The sequence below is a fragment of the Vipera berus genome (assembly GCF_964194415.1).
Source record: "Vipera berus genome assembly, chromosome: 8".
NCBI classification, from domain to species: Eukaryota; Metazoa; Chordata; class Lepidosauria; order Squamata; family Viperidae; genus Vipera; species Vipera berus.
Genome location: NC_138211.1, coordinates 16,835,171 through 16,859,608, shown reverse-complemented (window position 1 = coordinate 16,859,608; position 24,438 = coordinate 16,835,171). Strand labels below are relative to the sequence as shown.

The 24,438-nt window shown below is 42.4% G+C and overlaps 1 protein-coding gene across 1 annotated transcript; it reads right to left on the bottom strand.

The window, feature by feature from the left end:
* Window positions 1–1,426: 1,426 nt before the first annotated feature.
* Window positions 1,427–23,123, bottom strand: STC1 (stanniocalcin 1; the record flags this gene model as incomplete). Its single annotated transcript, XM_081334174.1, has 4 exons — window positions 22,874–23,123; window positions 18,938–19,080; window positions 8,837–9,048; window positions 1,427–1,697 (listed from the first exon to the last, which is right to left on the bottom strand). Exons 1-4 carry the CDS (start codon window positions 22,992–22,994, stop codon window positions 1,427–1,429), a joined length of 747 nt encoding a protein of 248 aa, XP_081190300.1. The 5' UTR covers window positions 22,995–23,123.
* Window positions 23,124–24,438: the final 1,315 nt, after the last annotated feature.

The following is a 24,438-nucleotide window of genomic DNA, read 5'->3' as shown; positions in this document are numbered from 1 at the left end:
TCTATAACAAGCATGCTGCTGGAAAGTGATGAGAGCCATAGCTCAACACATCAGGGGACAGCAGGATGTGGACGATAAATCTTGAACATAATTTTCTATGGCTAAGCTCTTGCCATATGTTAAAATGGAAAGTGGGGAGGAACTGTCCACAGGAAGTGAAACTCTTGCAATGCAAAGGCAGCAGCACATTTCATACAAGTTGTTGGTGTTTCAAAGTCCCAGAAGAACAACTTGGACATCACTTCATCTTACCCCACCTGCTTACAACCTCTGGACTTTGCAGAGTAGTGTAAGGGAAAAAAAAGATAAATATCTAATCTTTGGCAAAATGCCTTTTTTTTTGAGGAAGACCTGAAGGGGCAGCAAATCTAGTTGTTAGAAAAGTTCAAGACTTAGCTCTTCATTGGCTCAGTCCTCAGGCCAGCGAAAATATTGTTTCTTCACTTAATCAGAAAGGCTGAGACAACATTCCAAGCAATCCAAGATGAACTGCTCATTTGTTATAGGACCCTCTTTTACTGTCAGAATTCAAAGAGGTCAACGTTGATTAAAAATAGTCATCTCAGGAACTCTCAGAAGTGAGAAAATTAAACCTTGGAGCATTGAGATTCAGAGTCTAGATAGGACCATGATATTTGCCTATGAACCAGTACCATTCATATCAACGAGGCCTACAGAATACACATTTTTCTTTCTTCTCGCTTTGTTTTAGACTCCCCATTCTTGTCTTCCACTTAGGATAAGCAGAACTATATCTACACTGACTGACTGTCAAGTCACTTGAGCTACAGTACAAGAAAAGTTTGGTGTCTGCTGAAGTGCTCTTATGATCACTTTCAAAAAGCTTATATTCGTTTGATCTGTTGGGGGCAGATCAATGGATCCACCATTCCATGATGAAATGGAGCTTTTATATAGTCCTAACCAGAATTCTATTTTCATACAGTTTGTCTGAAAGGTGGGGTGGGACCGGGGGATGAGAAGTAAAAATTCTATAGCAGATGACCAGGGACCAATCTATACTTCCACAGAAAACATGGAGAACCAATTATTTCTGACTGTACCACTTCAGAATATGCTATGATTAATGGCAGAGGAAAAGAAGTAGACTGTCAACTATTCTTTCCCAATTAAAGGAGGTCCTCATGAAATATTTTAGACTGTTGAAAGAACTATTTAAGCATGAGTACATTTGCAGTATTAGGCTTTAAATAGGCAGTTTTCCCCACCTCAATCTTTAAGTGGTACAGTCCCAGGAACACTATGCCTTGTCCTTTTTGTTTGTTTGTTTGAATGTATAGATTGGCTCAATGTCCTTAGAAGTCAGTTACAGTACATTTCTGTTGTATTGTGAATGCAAAAGGAAAAAAAGAGCAATTTCTTAGTTTGGTACAACTGGGATTCTCTACTCATTCAGTGGCACACATTACACACTTTCTGAAGAATCACTCTTCACGTGGGCTGGTGAAGGTCCCTCCCCCCGGAGATTCCTCAAATAGATTTTTAACTTTTGAGGCTCGGCGATGCGTCTCCGATTGAAGTCTGCTCTCGGATGAATTTGGGCGCAACGATCTGTCTGCAGGAGATGGAACAGGCTGGCCATGTTTGGTCCAATTTTGGCCATCAAACTGTCTTTAATGGTCCCGACTGTTTCTTCCCCACACTCCAGCAAACTTCTCACAAGTTTGCTGTAATACCTGCATAAAGACAACATTAGTTAGTACTCCATACGATTGTCCCAGGCTCAACAGAGTTCATAGAATTCAGGACCATTCAGAAGCCAGTATGCAGAAAATCTATGGAGATTCTCAATCATCCAGGTCATGGTTGTCCCAGAGGTGCTTTTTCAAAAAGGCAACTGGAGTTTTTTCTTTCTTTGAAGAAAAAGAACTGGAGAAGCTTCTTGACTGAGAAGCGAAACATTTCAAAGGAAAAAAAAACCCCCAAGAAAGTCCAATATTGGGGCAATATTCAGGACCAGCACTCGTTATAACAGGTCAGTAGCTTAATATTTAGAGATGGAGATGAAGGTGGTTTTGTGGCTTAAGAACACTCAACCTATTTTTGCACAGCCCAAATGCAATCTTTGGTGACAATCAGGGCTTTTTTTTTCTCATAGAAGGCTCAGAACGGAGTTCCGGCACCTTTTTTGGATGAAACCTTGTACGGTAGGCAAGGCGGGTTGTATGACATGTGTGAGTTCCGGCACCTTTTTCTTTTACAAAAAAAGCACTGGTGACAATATACCTTAACCATGGCCCATGATAGGGTCAGCTCTGTCAATAGGTAGCAGAAGAAAACAGAGGAGGCTTCTAGCAGCCTCTTCAAAAATGATCAGTTTGGTAGCACCTTTTATTAAATGACAAAAGGTTTCCTTAAAAACTTTAAATTTTTGATTACCATAGGGTTACACAGCTCTCCTGAACCCCATGGGCTGCTGTTCATGAGCACCTGCCATTAAAAGCTGTTGCCACGTTACGCTATGGTAAGGCTGACTCCTTCAAGGAGTAGATGATGGAGAGAAGGTAGTAGATGGAAGAATGGTGAGGACAGAGCAGTGTTTCCCAGCCAGGCTACCCCGTATTGTTCGTGCTAGTTTACTGGTGGTAGGTCTGGTGGAGACACCCTATCTGAAAATAAAATCCATCTGTCAGCCAAGCCAGCTTCTGAACATCACCGTATCTTTTTTCTTTGGTAGTTCAACATCCTGGTGCTATGCTGTGCTTACTTCTCAATCATGCTAAGATGTTTCTGCTCACTCAAGAGTATTTTCCTCCACCTATCCATCTGCCCATAAAAGTGCAACACAAAATTCTTCTCTCATTTCAATCTTTATACAAAGCTTGTGTTTTCTGCATGGCTTTTAAAAATAACTCTTAGTCTCCAACTCTTGCGTCAGAAGCCTAAGTGAATGCTAGGGTCTAAAATAATACCATATTCTGCTTTCCTGGGATGAACACTGCTGCTACTTCTCTTCCATTTTTTTCTTCTGTCCTTTGTCAGCTTATGAAGGTATAAACCTTTGGAGCTGAATCTCTACTGCTATCCTGGTGGTGCTTTGTGATGAATGTTCTCCAACCATCAGCCATCATCAGTCCTATGAGAGCAGAGTACCAGCCAAAGCCAAAGCTTTGTTTATTCTAGTTTATTCTAGAAATGTGTACAGGTAGACTTTGACGTACGGCCACAATTGATCCCAAAATGTATGTTGATAAGGGAGAAATTGGTTAAGTGAGTTTTGCCCCATTTTAGGACTTTTCCTGCTACATTTTTTTAAGCGAATCACTGCAGTTGTTAGTAACACCGTTGTTAAGTGAATCTGCCTTCCCCATTGACTTTGCTTGTCAGAAGGTCGCAAAAGGGATCCCATGACCCCGGGGACACTGCAACCGTCATAAATATGAGTCAGTTGCCAAGTGACTGAATTTTGATCCTGTGATCACGGGGATGCTGCGATGGTCACAAATGTGAAAAATGATCATAAGTCACTTGTCCATGCCGTTGTAACTTCAAACAGTCAATAAATGAACTGTTGTAAGTCAAGGACTCTACCTGTACACTGCACTTCAAATCGGCGTTTGCAAATCAAATCCATATTTGGATACTGCAGTGAAGCAGTATTACCATTTCAATCAATTCAATTCAATTCCCTTTTGGGGAGGTCAAATTACAAGGAAATGATTTGAGGTCAGGAAAGATTTTTTAATGATAACAACTGTTTTTGGAGGTATTTCAACAGGGACTGCATAGCCAACTTTGGAAATGCCATTGTAATGGATATGTGCCTGGGCAGAAGGTTGGACTAGATCAGACATGTCAAACTCATGACGTCAGGTGACGTTGCGTGACATATCGGGACTGTTTTGCCATTGCCGGCAATGGGGTGGGCGCGGCTTCTGCGTGACGCATCTGGCCCTTTGGGCCAGCAGTTTGATGCCCCTGGACTAAATAGTCTTCTAACCTTTCTATTCTATGACCCTAAAACCACAAATGAAATACACTAAAAGCGTAGATAAACATCGGAGAACAATGTGAAAATGCCTGAAGTGAAAATGCATTGTAATATGTAATTGTAATATGAGACCTCCGGATTTGTGCAGTCCTTGGTGCTCTCTGAGCTTGGTTGTTGCACTGATGATGTATCAAGTTGGGTAATGAACCAACTGCAAGCAAACAGCCAATCTCGGAGAACACTAAGGACTCTGCACTTCAATCCTGAGCTACAGATATTCTTTTCTGTTGGGAAATGTCTGTGGAGATTCTCAGCCATTCAGGTGATGGTTGTCCCAAAGGTGACGTCTTTCAAAAGGCAACTGGACTTTTCACTTCCAATCCAAGAAGCTTCTTAAGTTCTGACTTGTATGGTGGAGAACGGAAGGATTTCTGCAGGATGATTGCAAGGAACATAAATCCTGCCATTCGCCACCATTCAATCAGAACTTCAGAAGCTCCTTGAATGAGAAGCAAAATATCTTCAAGCAAAGCAAGAAAGACCAGTTGCCTTTGGAAAGAAAGCTCCTCTGGGTCTTCTCTTGGGTACCTCCACATTTGTCCATTAAAAAGCACAAATAAATCACATCAAACTGCACTCCTCGCTGGCAACGTATTAGTCAGCTCCATCAGCCAGTTCTCCGCGCCTCCTAAGCTAAACAGTACCATCAGTCTTTCAGCCATCTCGCCCTGAAAGCAACTGGGCTGCCCCTTCTCTGACAAAGAGCTTTAATCAAGCTGAGACCCTTTTCCAGGGGTCTTCAAACTTGGCCCTTTTATGACTTGCGGACTCCAACTCCCAGAATTCCTCAGCCAGGCACGCGTGCCTGAATTCTGGGGGTTGAAGTCCGCAAGTCATAAAAGGGCCAAGTTTGAAGACCCCTGCCCTTTTCCCACCCAGCAACTGCCCGCAGTCACATCAGAATGGCAGAGCAACACAAAGAAGGCTAATCTCATGCATTGTTCTCATAGGTTTGCCTCAGAGGGTTTGGGAAGTCAGCTCCTCCGATGATCCAGACGCTGGTGTCTTAAAAATCTGAAATATTTTTTTTCCAGCCCCATAATAACCGCTCCAGACATGCAAGTCATATTTTCATTTACAGAGAGGAAATTTGCGCAAGCATGGGCCGAGAACCTGTTTTAGTGCCGCACATGTCAATTTTGGAAGGCGGATGAGAAAAGGGAAGAGGGTTTAAATCCCGTTAGATGCTCATCCACTTGGCTGTTTCACTTAGGGACTAGCAAAAGACGCACCAGAGGCCTTTATATTAAATTGGTCAAGTCAAGAATGCTCCCTCTGTCATTTTCACCTAAGGGCTGGCTGCTGGAGGTGAAAGCAACAAAAGACTTCCCGATTTTACTCATCTGGAGTCAATTAACTTGAAATGGCATAGTGTTTAAGAGACGGAGCTAAAGCTTAGGAAATTGCTTGGCCTCCGCCACAAAATCTTCCTCTTTCAATTCCTCTGAAGTATAGAGGAAATGCAGGAGACCCAGTGTGTTGTAATCGTTACGGTGGACCTACACTTCAAATCCATTCTTGGCCCGGAAAGCACACTGACTGCCATGGGGATAAAATGGAATTGAAATCTTGGAGAAAAGGAGATCTAAATTTAGATCACAACCGTAGGCAAATTCTCTGAGCTCTCAAGAGGGCTAAACAAATATAAAAGTTATAAAACGCTGATCATAATTTATATCATTTTCTTCTTCTCTCTCATCCTGGGAAATGTGGAAGAAAAGAGATGAGGAGGGCAACATGGGAAGTGGGACTCCATTACAGGGGCTATGGGGGCACTGCTGAAAGACCAAGTCTGGACAGATCTTCACAGATAGTCCTTGACTTAAGTCCACAATTGAGCCCAGCATTTCTGCTGCTGAGACATTTGTTAAGTGAGTTTTTCCTCAGTTTACGACCTTTCTTGCCACAGTCATTAAGTGAGTCATTGCAGCTATTAAGTTAGTAACATGGTTGTTAAGGGAATCTGGTTTCCCCATTGACTCTGCTTGTCAGAAGGTCACAAAAGGGGATCACATGACCCCCCCCCGGACATTGCAACTGTCATAAATATGAAACAATTGCCAAACATCCGAATTTTGATGTGTCCATGGAGATGCTGCAACAGTTTGTAAGTGTGAAAACTGCTCACTTTTGCAGTGCTGTTGTAACTTTGAATGGTGGCTAAATGAATGGTTGTAATTCGAGGACTGGATCTGCAAAGAGTCAAGTCTGACATAACAGCAGATAATCAGTATGTGTCTATGGCAGGGGTCTTCAAATTTGGCCCTTTTATGACTTTTGGACTTCAACTCCCAGAATTCCTCAGCCAGGAACATTCTTCTTCTTACTTCTAGGTTGGCTCTCTCTTTAATAAGCTTCCACCCATTACTTCTTGTCTGGTCCACTGGTGTTTTGGAGAATAAGTCAATCCCCTCTGCTCTTTGACAGCCTCTCAAGTGATGGAAAAGGGACGCGGTGGCTCAGTGGGTTAGGACGCTGAGCTTGTCGATCAGAAGGTCGGCAGTTTGGTGGGTCGAATCCTGAGTGCCACGTAACAGAGTGAGTGCCTGTTACTCGTCCCAGCTTCTGCCAACCTAGTAGTTCGAAAGCACGTAAAAAAATGCAAGTAGAAAAATAGGGACCACTACGGTGGGAAGGTAACAGCGTTCCGTGCGCCTTTGCCGTCTTGTCATGCCGGCCACATGACCACGGAGACGTCCTCGGACAAGCGCTGGCTCTTCGGCTTTGAAACGGAGATGAGCACCGGCCCCTAGAGTCGGAAATGACTAGCACGCATGTGCGGGGGAACCTTTACCTTTACCAGTACTGGAAGACAGTTATCATGTCCCTCCCCCCCATCCTTCTCTATGATAGGTTAAACATACCTAGCTCCCTCAACCATTCATCATACAATAAATGGCAATAAAGCTAAATATCCTTGTCCATAAGCAGGATTCCGTTCTACTCCATCAATAGTTCTGAATCATTCACTTTTAGTTTCACCCTCTCTAAATGCTGTGTTGTGACTCAGGGTCAGCCTGTGGGTTCGGCACCCGGCTCAGAGGTATCGGATGACTCAGATGAGGGGGAGGAGGTGTGTGTGGGTGACGAACCGGCTGATGATGGCTTGCAGGCTTGGCAGAGCTCCCAGCCGGGGACCTCCTCTCAGCTGCGTGAGCCCGATAGTGCGGAGGATGATGACCCACAGCTGGCCCTGTTCAAGGACGCCCGACGCAGGAGGCAGTCGAGCAGGACTAAGCAGAAAAAGGCTGCGGGTCTCCTCGGGAGGAGGCACAGGGAGACCACGCCCTGAGCTCTCTATAAAAGGAGTGTTTGGGGAGGGGCTGGTTGCTGAAAGCAACTTTTCCGCTTGAGACGACAAGCTCTAGTGTTTTTGTTAACTGCGTAATTAAATCTTGGCAGAAGCCTTTTAGCCTTGGACGCTTTCCAGTCTCTTCTTTTTGAATAGGGGTTTGCTAGAAGAGGGCTGGTTCAGAACATGCTGTCAGCTCCAATAATTTTCCCAGCGGAGACGTGGAAGGACGTGGAGAATCCAGAATCTGATTTTTTCCTTCCCTCAGGGATGAATGGAAAATCCTTTTGCTTCGCTGGAGATTTACCCAATTCAAATTTCCTGAATAGTCTGACCTCATACAGAAGACCATTTCCTATATTTTCTAGTGTACACTTCTTTATGGGAACCTCATCCTGGCTGTAGGATTTAAATTCAGAAAAAGTTACCATCCAGACCAAGTGTGAAGATTATCTTTTAGGTTGTTGTTGTTTTTTTTTTTAAAAAAAAATCTGTCTTGAGAATGGCAGTATTTTAGGATAAATGTCAATATATGAAGCTTAAACCTTGCTTCCTGTATCACAAATGTTTCTTTGGGCTAAACCACAGGAAGATGTGCTGACTTTTTAATGACTTCCTGTTCGAGTCTATCACCAACTTAGCCATTCTTAGTACCTTTGGAAGGGGTGTGGGAAGTGTCAACTTACTTACTAGGAAATCCTGTTGGGTTTATTTCTAGCTGCAGTAGTAGCCTTTTATTTCAGTCACTCAAAAAACCCAAACCAAAACAAAACCCCACCACGTTTTAAGAACATGCTGTGACTGTGTGGCCCATTCTTTCAATAATGTTTTCGGGAAAACTAGAATACGTCTAATGCTCGTGTTCTGTTTTGTGGTTCACAGCAGTCCCAATATTTTAATAGGCCACTCATACGGGGTCATAAAAGTCACGTCTGCAAACCTGTGACTGAGGTCTTGCTTCTTTTTTTGTATGCTGTACACATAAAAAAGGGCAACGTTTTGATGGCACAACTCCTGCCACCCTGTTAACCTTCCCTTCCCTACTACTCAGCCAGCCCAAAGCTGTCTTAGTCTCCTACCCCTCTAGTAAGTCAGGACTGACAAACCAAGATTTCCCAGCCAATGGAGCTGCTACACATTGCCTGGAGGTGTTTTCTCTGGGGTTCACACTGCAGCCTTTTTCAATTTGGCTGAGATTAAACCCAGGCCTAAATTTCACCTCCTCCTCCTGGGAGGAGGGGGCTCCGTGGTGTCCGAAGCAGAACATCCAGATTCAGTCACAGCTTTGTCCCATACAGTATTAACCTTGGGATCTCTAAAGCTTCTTCCTTCTGTTATGTATTCAAGATGGACAGTGAATAGTATTTATATGTTACTTACTGTAGGGGGTAGGTCTATACATGTGTCATATATAGTATTTTTTAAATGTGTTAGGATACAAACAAGCCAAAAATAGAATCTTGTTGGCCAAGGACTTGAACCTCCCTCGGTCAAAGTCCAACCTGGGTCATTTAAAGGAATATCAGACCTACCTGTTTGAGAATTGGTTTGGGAGTTGGACCACTTCTGTGATGGCTTCTGGGTTCATTTTTGCAATGCCACAGATGTCCAGCTTGCTATAACATTCTTCCTGCACTTCTGAAATCATACGCTGGAATGTGGAACACCGGCGAATGGCTAGGAACACCTTGGATGTGATGCCGTTGGCAATGCATTTCAGACTTTCCTTTACAAAGGCCTTCCCCTGCCACAAGGAGGACAGAAACATGTAAGAAACTAAGTTAAAACCCATGGGACAGCAACTGAGCACTGGTGATGTCACCTAGTTTGGGTAATGAAACGTCTGCAGGAAAACAATCAAGTTCAGAGAACATCAAAGATCCCTCGCATCAATTTTTGACCTGAGTTTCAAACTCCCACTATTATTCCTCAGAGTTGTCCCTGAATTCTTCCTAAGGACAGCTGGAAAAATAGTTGGACCTTAGGAATATTTACTGCCTCTAAGAGTTGTTCAACAATGGAGAAGACAGAATCAGGAGCTTCCCCTTTGGCTGAAAAGTGATGATCAGTTGGGAATGCCAGCAGGCAGGAATCTTAATCATGATTCCCAAAGTCTCTTTCAAGGCTTATATTCTACATACTTTATTTAGAGTAACAGTGCATAAAACTGATTAAATTATAAAAGCACACAAGGCTTACAACAATATGAGGCCTACACACACACACACACACACATCATATACATACACATACATACATATACATACATATATATATATATATACATATACATATACATATACACACACACACACACACACACACACACACACACACATATATATATATATATATATATATATATATATATATATATATATATATATATATATATATATATATATATATATATATATATATATATATATATAAAGGTAAAGGTAAAGGTTCCCCCGCACATGCGTGCTAGTCGTTTCCGACTCTAGGGGCCGGTGCTCATCTCCGTTTCATAGCCGAAGAGCCAGCGCTTGTCCGAGGACGTCTCCGTGGTCATGTGGCCAGCATGACTAGACACCAAAGGCGCACGGAACGCTGTTACCTTCCCACCGTAGTGGTCCCTATTTTTCTACTTGCATTTTTACGTGCTTTCGAACTGCTAGGTGGGCAGAAGCTGGGACGAGTAACAGGCGCTCACTCTGCTACGCGGCACTCGGGATTCGACCCGCCAAACTGCCGACCTTCCGATCGACAAGTTCAGCGTCCTAACCCACTGAGCCACCGCATCCCTTATATATATATGTATATATATATGTATATGTATATGTATACATTATATATGTATATGTATATGTATATGTATATGTATACATTATCCTGGGACGTGTATATTTGCCTTCATTCATCTGGGAAGAATATATATATATACATTCTTCCCAGATGAATGAAGGCAAATATACACGTCCCAGGATAATGTTGCAGGATCCAATCTGAGTTGGTCACCAGGAGAACAGATTTAGTCTTTCAAGCTTTGGGATTCATGCTGGAGCCCATCTTCTGGAACTTGTGCATACACCCACACACCCACACACACACACAAGTTGCCTGAAGATGAGCTCCAGTATGAGTCTGAAAGCTCGGAATATTAAATCTTCCCAGATGATTTGGACTTACAGCAATCACACTTCCAAGCTGGCAGGACACTGAAGTGTGAGAATTCAGTGGATCTGGAAGACACCAGGTTTGGGGAAGCTAGTTTAGGAGCTGTCAAATGCAAGGGACCAACTTTGCATTTCCCAGTAGCTTCACTTGCAAACTTCATTTGCAAGTCTAGTCCTCTATCTCAGAGGTAGGCAGACAAGGAGACTTCATCCAACAAAGAAGCTCTAGATAGTTTGCTGAAGTTCAGCAAGATTTGATAATGGGAACACAACTGAAACTTTGAGCTCCCTTTAAAAGATTTAGGAAAGACCAACCAGTATTTAATTTTCTACCTTCATTGTTCCTCATTTCCAAAATAGGCATATTTGGAGAGGCTGGATTCACTTCAGCTAGAAGCCAGAGTTTATTAATCATGATGGTTAACCAAAATCAGATAAGCTCTGCTTAACAAAATACATGAAAGTAACAGTAGCAAATACGTTTGCTACAGCTATTACTCAAACAGGGAATGAAGAAACAGTGGTTTCAACTCAAGTTGTACCAAATATCTCATGTCTATTTTAGTATCAGAAAGTCCTATGCTGAGGAATGACCATTAGTCTGAAGGCTGGTGTGTTAATGTAATATGTTTCCATTAACATCAATTGTTTGCAGCCTCCCACACCACAAGTCACAAGGGAAGGAACCTCAGATCAGTTCCAAAATCAGGACTAGTCAGGGACCCTGCAGAGAGAGGGAGAAGAGGGATGTGCACCACAAACACCCCTCTTTTTGTCAACTCACAACCCTAAAACAAGCTGAACCACCCACCACCCCCCCCACACAAATTCTGAAGACTCTGAGAATGAAGTAGAAAAATGAAAGCCCCTTTTGAGATGTTTCAGCAGAATGGAATGGACATTGCTGAAATTCTCCATGCTTCCTAATGGCATTCAAGAGCTTCTTCCAAACTTGAGCTGCAGGAAGAATCTAAGGAGTGTCTAGATTAGTCAAAAGGAATGCAATAAAGAGTGATAGTTTGGAAGTCTTTCTTCATTGCAATGTCGAGCCTGCTTCTCCACAAAAGGCTGTTAATCCCACAGCCAACGATCAGTGGCCCAGATTTCCAATAGCAGAGCAAACATGTACATGTGGCAATAAGGAAGTTGAAAACATCTCCCAGGTCTTTTATAGTGCTGCAAGTTCTACAAGGGACATCAGATCAATGTACATTCTCCTTCTATTAGGTTAATAGGGAGTGTATGTGAACCATCTTCTCCAGGATTCAGATCAATAGGAACATTTTGTACTGCTGCAACAGTTTAGAGAACTAGAGTTCTTTATCTCTAGTCAACATTTTCCTTAGTTATTTTCCAATAACTTTTACAGGCCATATGTTTTAATATAGAGTTTTATTATATTTGGTTAATTAGTATAAGATAAATATAGTATTATTGTAATAGGAGTGTTTAGATCTTTGATTTATTTCACAGTTGGAAATATATAATTGCACCCACTTCTCCCTGTTGATCCTGATTGTAATTGCTATCTGTTACTCTCTTTTTATTACTTTATATTGCTGGTCGTTGACTGAATAAATCAATACATTTCAATTTCAGTGGCCCAGGTTATCTCCTGGAGAAGGGAAGGTCCAGGTTGTTCTAACTCCTAGTCACCTGCATGAAGGGGACCCACATCAGGCACAGCTGGAACGTATATAGCTTTCCAACTAGGGACAAATTCAGTCTCTTGCCAACTCCAAAAATGGGAAAAGCACATTTGTTTCCTCTTGAAAAAGAACACTCCCTTTTCCACCCCACGAGGCACCTTCTTCCGAGGCTCTACACCAGTGGCCCCAACCTTTTGGGCACCAGGGACCAGTTCTTTGGAGAGAGGTTTTTCCATCGACTGGGGAGGGCATGGTTTTGCATGCTGCCTGCATCCCACAGATGGGGCTTCGCTTGTTTGTGCGGCTTGGTTTCTGGCATGCCACGTAATGATGCCAGTCCATGGACTGGGGGTCGGGGACCCCTGCTCTACACAGCTTGTGGGGAAATAATGCATTGACAGAAAAGAGATCCCTTGTCCCAACCTGCTCTTTGTAGAGCATCATGCTTTGAACTGAAGGCCATTGTGGGCTTTCCCAGATGATAGTCGTACAAACGTTTAGCTAGGAGAATGGAATGGAATGGAATAGAATAGAATAGAATAGAATAGAATAGAATAGAATAGAATAGAATAGAATAGAATAGAATAGAATAGAATAGAATAGAATAGAATAGAATAGAATAGAATAGAATAGAATAACTATTGTCACTTTAAATGTACACTAATCGGCACACATTAAAATGAAATTTCATGCATACAGCTCTCAAAGGGTCACCACCTCCAATACACGCTACATAAGTAGGACAAAACGAAAGAATTTTCCCCCCCATATACCCACCTATATTCTATGACACAGAAAAACAACACAGTTGAGTTTGGATGTATACATGATGAGAAAAACGAATCTTGCGAGTTTATCAGACGGATGGCATAAAGAACAAAATTGTTACAGAATCTGGTAGTCCTGCTGGAAATACTTTGAAACCCCCTCCCAGAGGGGAGCAACAGAAACAGATGAGCCCACAATCTCCATAGATAGACTACTCTATCATTGTATAGTTCTGATCAGAAATGGTTTATGACCATGTTCTCTGTAACTTCCTTCCACGGATAAGGGATGATTCAGAGTCATTCTGAATACCACTAACCCATGGGTCTTCAAACCTGGCCCTTTTATGACTTGTGGACAACAACTCCCAGAATTCCTGGGAGTTGAAGTCCACAAGTCATAAAAGGGCCAAGTTTGAAGACCCCTGCACTAACCTAACAATCTTGCTTGGAGACCTGGGGTTGCCTGACCTATAACCAAAGAGATTTTCACATCTGACCAAGCCATAAGGAGATAGGATCTGTTTCACCCCACATCACCATTATTTGCATTCCTGAACCCTTCCATCAGCCCCATTTGCTGCAGCTATCAAAACGAACTAAAAGGGAAAGGCAGCTAAAAAGCGAATTATTCTTGGGTGTGAAAATGGTCCCACATTAATAACTCTGCTTCATTCCCCCCCCCACAAGGACTTATTATGGAAAGAGAAATATTGTTAGACAACTTAATATAGACCTTAAAACAACATCTTCTGCTCTGAATTTTGATCACACAGCCCTCAGATATATTAACTAGAGGTCTGCAAAACATCCCGGGCTGCTTTAACACCAGAAGGAGCTGTTTTAACCATGGAAATGTCTGTCCCAAAGGCGCTTTTTCAAAAGGCAACTGGACTTTCTTGTTTTGTTTGAAGACCTTTCGCTTCTCAGCCAAGAAGTTTCTTCAGTTCAGAACTGAAGAAGCTTCTTGTACGAGAAGCAAAAGGTCTTCAAGGAAAACAAGAAAATCCAGTTGCCTTTTGAAAAAGCACCTATGGGACAACCATGACCTGGGTGACTGAGAATCTCCGTAGATATGGAAGTGTCTGTTTTGAATGGCTCAGACATGGTTTAGCAAAGTTCTTGTGATTGCTTTATCATTTTCACGAATTTAAACCAAGTTTCTCTATTATTTGACCCTTTTTCTTAGGTCAAAATTTCCATTAAAGCAAATCTCTAGAAGAGGGGTGTCAAACTGCCGGCCCGCGGGCCGATTGCATCATGCGGAGACCATGCTCACCCCAGCTCCGGCAATGCAAAAAAAAGTCGTGATATGTCGCAACACATCACATGACAGGGTGAGTTGGACACCTGCGCTCTAGAATATCTAGGATCATGTGGAAATAGTAATATTCGTTTCCTTTCCTGTTTTTCAAGATTTTGATACTACTGGATGTCTGTGACGAATAATAAGGTATCAAGTTTTAATATTTCAACAGTTTGTTTAGATTATCAACAAAACAAAATAAAGCCAACATGGGATGCAATAACGTCATATAAAACCCGTTTTAACTTTTAAAAGAAACAGCCCCAAAAAACCTGGACAATTATGGATAAAATAACACCCTATAGATAATATGCACCTAATTCTTTACTTTTTCTCCAAAGCATAGGGTGTACATTAGGGTCCTAAGCTTCACTGGTGTTGAATACCATCTACAAAATACTTTTGAGTTTTCCCTGATTTGGGGGAAAATTGATTTCAATGGTTTTATTTATTTATTTATTTAATTGGATTTGTATACCGCCCTTTCCCGAAGGACTCAGGGCGGTTTACAGGGAATTAAAACAAGAAATACAAAAATTAAAAACAATTAAAAAGATTATAACAGTCCCTGAAAGAGTAAAAACCCCAATTAAAATTAAAATTAAAATTAAAATTCTCAGCCTGGGCCAGAGAGCTCGAAGAGCCAGGTCTTCAGGTCCCGGCGGAATGAACGGAGGTCGGGGGCAGTCCTCAGCTCCATGGGCAGCTGGTTCCAGAGGGCAGGCGCACCCACTGAGAAGGCCCTCCCCCTGGGCATTACCCACCGGCAATCTTTTACCGGCGGCACCCTGAGAATGCCCTCCCTATGGGAGCGCACAGGACGATGGGAAGATGATGCCGGCAGCAGGTGTTCCCTTAGATAGTCCAGACCCAAGCCATTTAGGGCTTTATAGGTCATTACCAGCACCTTGAATCTCACCCGGAGGGCAACCGGAAGCCAATGCAGCTCGCGGAGTAGAGGTGTTACATGGGAGTATTGGGAAACCCCCATCACAACTCATGCGGCTGCATTCTGCACCAGCTGAAGCCTCCGAGTGGTCCTCAAGGGCAGCCACATGTAGAGAGCATTGCAGTAGTCTAAACAGGAGGTCACGAGCGCATGAGTGACTATATCATTTTCTATATCATTTGAGTAAGCATCAAGTGAAAAGGAAAGGGATTTTTAGGACAGCGACTTTGCTGTAGTGTGTAAAGGCACTGGGCTAGAAATGGGAAGGCCGAGTTTTCATCCTGCTTTGGGCCTGAAGCCAACCGGGTGACTTCTGGTCAGTCATTCTATCTCAACCCTGGGGGGCTTTTATATTTGATTTTATACATTCTTTTCAACTTATTCCTTTTATGTTCTCTGATAAGAGTGTTCCACATTTCTGAAATTACCCACTTATCCCTGTTAGAGAATGAATTTCGCCCCATTTCCAATTTAGTCCTGGCTCCAAATGCTTTTATTCTAATGGCTAGAACTGCAGTAAAAAGGAGAAAGGGATGTATTTGAAACCATGAATGAGCCACATCTCTCAAACTTATTTTTTGAGTTGGTTTCCCATTTTTGGAGTCTTGTGAACATATAGGTCTGGTAAATATGAAAGCCCTTTCATTTCCCACCCACCCCCCACCCCCGCTGTCAAACTTCATTTTCAGAATAAAAGTCAAGATGAAAAAGAAAGAGTTGAATAGATGATGGGTATGAAATTAATTTAAGGGCTCATCCTTTTCAGATGTTGAGAAGGTTTGGAAGAAATGGATTCTGACCAACTTCCAGTTGTGGGGTCCTTGGTGTTCTGTGTGTTTGGTTGTTTTCATGCAGATGTTTCATTACCCAAACTAGATAACATCATCAGAACTCTGATAATGTTATCTAGTTTGCATAATGAAATACCTGCAAAGAAAACAAAAGCTCAAGAGAGCGCCAAGGACCCCTTATTTCAATCCTCTGCATTTCTTGATTTAGTTTAGGAAACTTAATTTTCCAATTGCCCTAATTTTTATTAATAGTATATTTACACTCCACCTTTAACCAAAGTGCTAATTCTTCCAACCTTTTCAAAAATGTTGATGATCATAAAAAGATTTAATATTTTGAATTCCGAGGCCACCTTTGATTATCTTTGAAAAGAATCTCTGAAGATACTTTTTGCCACTATGTATAAATGTTGTCTAAATTCAGCTACTTTGATGCCACTCAGAAGTGTGAATTGGTCTGAAAAAAAACCCCTCATGTCTCTCTGCAATACTGCCATTGCACCCCTACCAAAGTTAATCTGTGCTTGCTAATGATATTTCGAACACTTTTCTTATTTCAGTGGCAAGACCATGATATGGAATGAAAAATAGTTGTAACTATTAGATCTTGGTGATTCTGGACAAATTCATTTAGCTCTTAAACATTTTAGACTTGTTTTTTTTAAAAAAAAGTTGTTGGTAGGTAAAAAAGTTAAGTGGTAAGATCGGGAAGCACATAGATCTTGGAAGATCATGCATGCTTCTGCAATTTAACATTACTTCTAGCAGGTAAAAATGAAGTGGTGCAAAGCTATTTCATAAATAGCAAAAAAAAAAAGTGGGGGGGAGTAATGCAGGATCCAATCTGGGTTGGTCATTGGGACCAAAGGTTTAGTCTCTTTTGAGCTTTTGGACTTGTGCTGGAGCCCATCTTCAAGGACCTTCTCTCTAGCAGTGTGTGTTCTGTTCTCTGTGTGATATTAATGTGGTGCCTGTTGTATGTGGCTTTTTAGATGCTGATTGGGGTGTGTTGATAGCTGGCTTTTTAGTTGTTGGCTGTTGTGTTTGCTTATGCTGCCCAGCTCTTGCCTTCTAAGTACTTGATAAGGTGGGGTAAAATAGTTAATGGAGTAGACCAGGGGTGTCAAACTCACCATGTCATGTGATGTGTCACAATGTATTGCGACTTCCCCCCCCTTGCCAGAGCTTGAGTGGGCGCGGCTTCTGTGTGATGCATCTGGCTCATGGGCCGGCAGTTTGACACCCCTGGAGTAGACATTCTCACTCATGATCTTTATTGCTCACATGTCTTTTACCTAATGAAGTTTGCATTGGAAGAAAAAAGTACTGCTGGAAATGACAGACTGCAAATTCAACGCGCTGTGGGTTTCAGCAGGTGTTGTATAATTTTATTACAACCATTTCTACTTTCGACCGTATGATACCAGCCTTTGAAAGCATTGAGGTGGCTAGGTGTGACACCCAACTTTAAGAATTACTGCTCATCTGGAAAAAAAAAGTCCAAATTGCACTGGTGATTTTAGTAGCGCGTCTAGGTTGTTTTCTTGGCAGCCATATGAAAATGGCATCGTCTTCTATTAAGGTGGTTTTTGTTTTTTTTTAAAAATACCTTCATTTGAATCTATAGTTTTTGTAGTGTTGCATGTAAGTACCAACTGGGTCTGACCCTCTTCAGCTTCACAGACTCCGCCCCCCCATGGTTGCCCAGAGGTTGCCACCTACTGATAATAATACCTATAAAGCCTTACATGTTTTATGATTCAGGCCCATTAAATGAACCATTGCAACATCAATCAACTCATGCAGTAAGATCCATGGGAGAAGGTTCCTTCTCCCAACCAACTGATGGGTTCACAACCCACACCAAAGGACCTGGCTCATGATGAGATGATCTGAAATAGGGCCTTCAAAAAAAACAACAATGCTTTAGTGCAGCTGGTTTCAATAACTGAAGGGATGCTGGTTCATACAAAAATCTGTAGATAGGACTAGACTTTCCTATGGGTTATTGCTTTAAAATGAATGTTGCAGGATTGTTTCATCATATAATGACTCAAGAATTTCATTGGCTATGCCATTGATTCTTTCTGACCTCCCTTCCTTCAAGCAGGAAAAAAAAGATAAGGTTATTAATGCTTATTACTATTACTAAGTTATTGCTCGATCAAGTAGGGCTCCTAATCCTTTTTCTTTAAAAAAATATAAAATGCAATCAATGAAAGACTTTAGTCTTAAATGTAAGAAAGGGTCACTAAAATCTAGTTACCTCTATGTCAACCATATCACACGGGTTCCCAACATTTGAATTCTAGATATAGCAATGGCCCTAGCAACTTCTCAGTCACAGATGTGTAGACTGGCAGCCAAACTCAAAAAACTTTTACAGGTAGTCCTCAACATACCCATTCCTTTGTTTAATGACCAAAGTTATGAAAAAAGCGACTTTTAAACAGTTCTTGCACTTATGACCGTCACGGAATCCCAGCAGTCACATGATCAAAATTCATGGATTTACAATGATTGGAAGGTCCCAGGGTCATGTGATCACCCTCTGTGACCTTCCTAGATAGCTTCCGAGAAGCAAAATCAATGAGGAAAGATGGTTTCACTTAACAACCGAATGTTTCACTTAACCACAGTGATTTTCTTAACAATCACACGGCTGAAAAGATGGTAAAATTGGCTGGGACTGACTGGGCAACTGTTTCACTTAGCAGTGGACATTTTGGCTTGGTCCCAATGCTGGTTGTAAGTTGAAGACCACATACACATTATGTAGGATTTTACTCATTTGCTGCTGCTCCTCAGATTCCCCCCCCCCACAAACACACATCTAAATCTTTCTCAGTTCCGAGAAGAGATGCTAGGGATGAGGCTTAAGGTCTTTTGTGTACAAAAGAGCTGTCCTATTTTATATGCAACTGAATTTCATACATTCACAAGCCAAAGCTCTTTCCTGACCTATCAGAAAGCCTTGCTGCACATAAAAAGGATATTCAAATCTGCACCGTACCTGAGTGTCAAATTTAGCAGCGCTGTAGAGGAAAGATTTGCAGATGTCATACATGCCACCTGTGTCGCACGTAGAGTTTTCCAGACAGGCAAAAGCCCCACATCCCACCTGGAGGGCACTATTCAGGCATCGAACCACATCCGCTGCAAAGACAAGGGTGGGCAAGAAACAGAAAACAACTTAGCCCGAGCTTCTATCACAACCACAGCAGCTTTGAGCTCAGATGGGGGCTGGTTATCTGCCACATTTGCTGAGTCATGTTTTCCTTCCAGGTAGCTCTCCTCGACACAGCACCCTTAGTAAGGGATTCATTGCATTTTTTGGTCACAATATTCAACTTTCAGGGTCTCAGTGAGTCCAGTTGCTACCCTGGAAGATTTTCTTTCACGAAAAAAATTGTCTCCTTTCTACCACCGTAGAAATTGGGAGCAGTTTTGACAATCAACCATGCTCTAAGACTACCAGGGACAGGCAATTTCTGACACCACTGCTGCATGGCCATCCCTGAACAATGTTCCTCTCTTCCTATTACAATACTAGTTTCTCATATATCTGCAGCCTGTGGGGGTGGGGCAAATTCATTTCCAAAGGTTTGATGAAGGAAATGCCTTTCTTCTCCACCCATCAGGACCCAACTCTGAGGCATCAGAAGATAGAAATTCTGGGCCGAAACCATGCCCAGGTGAGCATCAGAACTGCATGTTATTCTCCAAATCAAACAGCTATTTTGGAGTCTACCAAACTGATGCAATTCTATCATTACCAACCTGCTGTACAGCATCTTAATACACCTACCCACTTTAGAGAGTTGATATTTAGTTGAGATATTTTTATATTACTTCTCCGAAGGAAATATTTCTCTCAAGGCTCTTTATAAATTCAGTACAATTTGATTCAGGGCAATTTGACCATAACACAAGTAATTTCCAATTCTAATTCAGAATCCCAGCAGTTACAAAAGCAGCATCAGATATATGAATCATTGAAATTATCTGCTTAACGCAATTACTCCAAAGGAAGAAACGGGCCAAGATGGATGAGAAAATATGGGAATTCTCATCCAATAAATCCGAAGTCCCCAAGCTACAGTTGACTGAGGCAAGCTGGAAAGATATTTCCTTATGGGGTTCCATAGTCACCAACCAAAATGGCCTTACTGTCTATGTTGGCTAACCATAAGATAATAAACATACCACCTCTTTAATAAGGTTGACCAATTTTATAAAGGGGCACTTTTGAAAATGCCCACACTGGATTGTGTACATGGAATGGGAACATAGCAGAGGCAAAGTAAGTTTACTTTTGTTGTTTGATTGATAACAATCCAACATAAGACCTCGGGTCTCTCCTCCCTCCTCCACCCCCCGCCCCCGGTATGCAAAGATTCTTATGAATTGAAGCTACTATCCTGTATGGACTGTGGAATCAACATTTTTTTATAGTTCTGCTCCACTATTCCAAAAGACATTCTATGAAGGCCATCTATGAGCATGTGCGTCTTTATCTTTTGGACTCAAATAGAAGAAATACATTAGAAAACCATCACCAAAGATGACCTTAGGAAGTCCATAAAAGTGAAGTACAGATGGAAGATTTTGTATAAAGACAATGAATGCAATGTTGCACTAGGCCAGGGGTCTTCAAACTTGGCCCTTTTATGACTTGTGGATTTCAACTCCCAGAATTCCTCAGCCAGGCTCGCTGGTTGAGGAATTCTGGGAGTTGCAGTCCACAAGTCATAAAAGGGCCAAGTTTGAAGAGCCCTGCACGAGGCCCATGGAGACCCTGATTTAAGCTTTTTCTTGGTCATGAAGCTCAGTGAATGGACTTCAGGCAACCAAGATCTTTCAGTCCAAGTTGAAGGGATGTTGTAAAATTGAGGAAGGGGAAAAGATCAGGAACATCAGACCTTGAGCCAGAGCTAGGATATACAGTATTTTGTAAGATATTTCATAAAAAAAATCCACATTATGGCAAATGAACATTAAGTAAACTTACAATCTGAAGTTAAAAAGGCATTGAACAAATGACTTATGACCATTGCAGCATCCCCAAGGTCACATGATCAAAATTCAAATTCAAAATTCAAACCAATATGTATTTATGATGGTTGCAGCATCCTGGAGTCATGTGATCACCATTTGTGACCTTCCTAGCCAGCTTCTGATAAGCGGAGTCAAAGAGGGAAACTAGACTCTCTTAAGGGCTTTGTGATACCCGTAACTGCAGTGATTTGCTTAACAACCTTGGCAAAAAAAAGGTCAAAAAAATCAGGCGTGACTCACTTAAGCACCTTGCTTTGCAGTGGAAATTCTGGTCCCAATCGTCATAAGCTGAGGACTATCTGTGTGTAAAAAAATATTTTCTTCCAGCAGATTGCCTAAATCGATGCTAATATCTCCTTTTATGCCCCCCCCTCCAAGCTGAATTTGTACTTAGCTACATGCCACTTTTAAACCATATGCCTTATATTCTACCAGATCATGTTGTAGGCATCAGGAACATATTGAAGTGTATTATTATTTTTAAAAGAAATGCTTTACTAAGGCAGGAGACCAAGGAATTTTGGGGGACAATAGCAGTATTATTTTTTTTTTAAAAAAATAACCTTTGTTTGCATTTTAGTACCTTGTAAGTGGAGTCTTTAAAACTGAGGCATTCTCTTCCAATGCTATTAGATGTGCCAAGTGGGTAAAAAAAAATCAAATCAGTAGGTACCCTGTGAATCTGCTTTCTCTTATGTTTCCATGGATTCAACTTAGAACTTTGCAATCTGCAGGTTTAATAAGCATTAGTGCTCCCATTGTTTTAGACACCCTGGAAGAACTGAGACCCTTAGGTTTCTATAGTAACCAAGTACAAAAGGAAATTGAGCAAATACTCCAGCATCAATGCTGCAGAGCCCTGCAGATCTGAAATAAAAACCATCCCCCTGGCAAGTGTCAGATTAGGGGAGTGTAGGTGCCTTGATTGAAAATTAAGATGCAAGTGATACCTTGCCATACTGGAAGCCGGAGAACCTCCCAGTATGTCTTTCATTATTATTATTATTATTATTTTAAAAAAAGCTCTTTGAAGGCAGTAGGATATATGCACATATGGAAAACTCAAGCTATGCGTGTCGGGCTGTGCAATGCAAAATAAATAAATAAATAATAAATAAATAAATTGCTGAAATGGCTCCAAAAAAGAAAAGTTAAAAGTTAAAGACGCCTCCTGGAACCGGCATCCATGCTCCTACTTACGCATGGATACCGGTTCCTTCCTTCCTTCCCCCCCCCTTTTTTTTTTAAAAAAAAAAAGGGCACTTTTTCCCGACCTGGTATTTTCTGTCTTTGGAGAAGCCAACTAATAGAATATTGGGTTGTGTTTTTTTAAAAAAAATTAATTTGCAAATAAGGAGGGGTGGTAACCTGCTTCGCTTAACTTCTGCAAAGGGCAGGGCTTAAGAGAGAATAAGGTGCGGCGAAATCTTACTCCAAACGACCCGGGATTTCGAGTCAGGCTGTCACTCGCGGAAGGATGGCATTCTCAGTAGGATGGCGCGATAAGCCTCGGTTTTGCTGCCCCCCCTCCCCGCGCGCCCCTCCCCCGACCACCACCCCCCCGAGAACCCCAGACCACAAGGGATCGCTTGCCTGCACCCTTCTCGTGACCCGAGCAGCCAAGCCAAGTCAAGTCAAGCGAGCGAGCGAGCCAGAGAGACCCAGTTCATCCCCTGGAAAGTTTTCCTTTGCGCAAGCTCCTTCTTGCGCTCGGCTTCTTGGATTTCAGAGAGGGCACTTGCGTAGGTGAACTTCCCCCCAGCGCTTCAGCGTGGCCACAGCCGCTTGCCCACTCGGGGTGGTGGTGGTGGTGGGTGGTGGTGGTGGGGTGGTTTCCCCCTTTACTTCTCCCCTTCCCCGCTCAAGGCCAAGGAGGATCTGGAGAAGTTACCTGAGTTTTGGGCTGCGAGCCTGATCTTCCTGGGGCTGACCGAGGAGTCATTCTGCTCGAGTTCATAGGATGCAGAAGCAGCAACCGCCAGCAGCAGGAGAAGCGTGGGCTTTTGGCGCATTCTCTTAAGTTTCCGCCAAGTTCGTGCGGCGTGCTCGCTCGGCTCTCTCTATCTCTCTCTCTTTCTCTCCCTCTTTCTCTCTGCCCACTTCTTCGGCTTGAGCAAAGACGCGGATTTGGCTGCTGGAGAAAAAGAGAGAGAGAGAGACCTCGCCGAATCGGCTCAACGGAAAAGAGAGCCCGTCCTTTCTTCTTCGATTCTGCCTCCTACTCGCTGCAGGTGATCAACCTGGAGCTTTTATAGCTTCTCTTATCTCCCCCCCCACCCCCACCACCACTCCTAAAAGCCCTTCCCTGACCAGGAACCAATCGGGGGACGCGGTGGGCGGCCAATGAGAAGCGATGCTCATTCAAGCACAAGGACGCCTTGGAAAGTTCATAGGAAGAAGATTTTCCAACCTATGAAGAGGATCTCCAAAGGGAATCTAAAACCGCACAGACACACGAGCAAGAGACACACGCGTGTTCATTTTCCTTTCATGGGAAAGAGAAGGTGAGAGCTTAGGGGGAATTGGGTTCACGCGACAATCTATGCCAAGGGAGACTTTGTGCCCGAGTGTCTGAATAAATGTGGATTTGCTCCGACGCATCAGAAAACAGCGTCAAGAGCATTTGTGTTCCCAATACATGAAAAAGGGTAGAGGTTTAATAGGTACTCGCTCCATACTGTAACGAAATTCGGCAATAAAAGCAGTCGCATTAACAGGCACAGATGAAGGCAGCACGTTATAAATCTTTAGGATCAGTGTTACTATGCAATTCCTTACATTCCCCACAAGTTATGTCTATACGTAGGCACATGTACATATATATGTGTGTGTGTCTCTGTGTGTGTGTGTGTGTGTGTGTGTGTGTGTATCTGTATATATGTGTGTGTTAAATATCACTCCCGCCTTGTTTCTAAGACCTAGAAGATATAGATAGATTTATAGATATTGGACTTGAGTAACAAGATTCTTAACATCAATAGTTGCCTTTGAGATGGGGCAGGTACCCCTCAAAGTATTTTGGGGGGTCTTTGGTGCTCCCGGATTTTGGTTGTTTTCGTGAAGACGGTTTATTACCCAAACTCGGTAACATCATCAGTGTTAGAGCAAATCCCATTCCTTACTATTTTTTTTATTATTTTAATTCCATTTATATCCCGCCCTTCTCCGAAGACTCAGGGCGGCTTTTGATTATCTAATTTGGGTAAGGAAATGTCTGCAAGAAAAAAAACCAAAACCAAGCTCAGAGAACACTAAGGACCCCTCGTTTCAACCCTGAGCTACAAATACTCCTTTCACTTAGGAGACTGTAGCCTGGTAGATAGATGTCCAATTTCTGATGGCTACTAAGTGATAGAATGGTTGACACAGACATGCCTTTTTAATGTTAGTATTACAAGTCCTTGAATCACTTGCCATTGTCCGTGCTGGCTGCGGTTGATGGGACTTGAGGTCCAA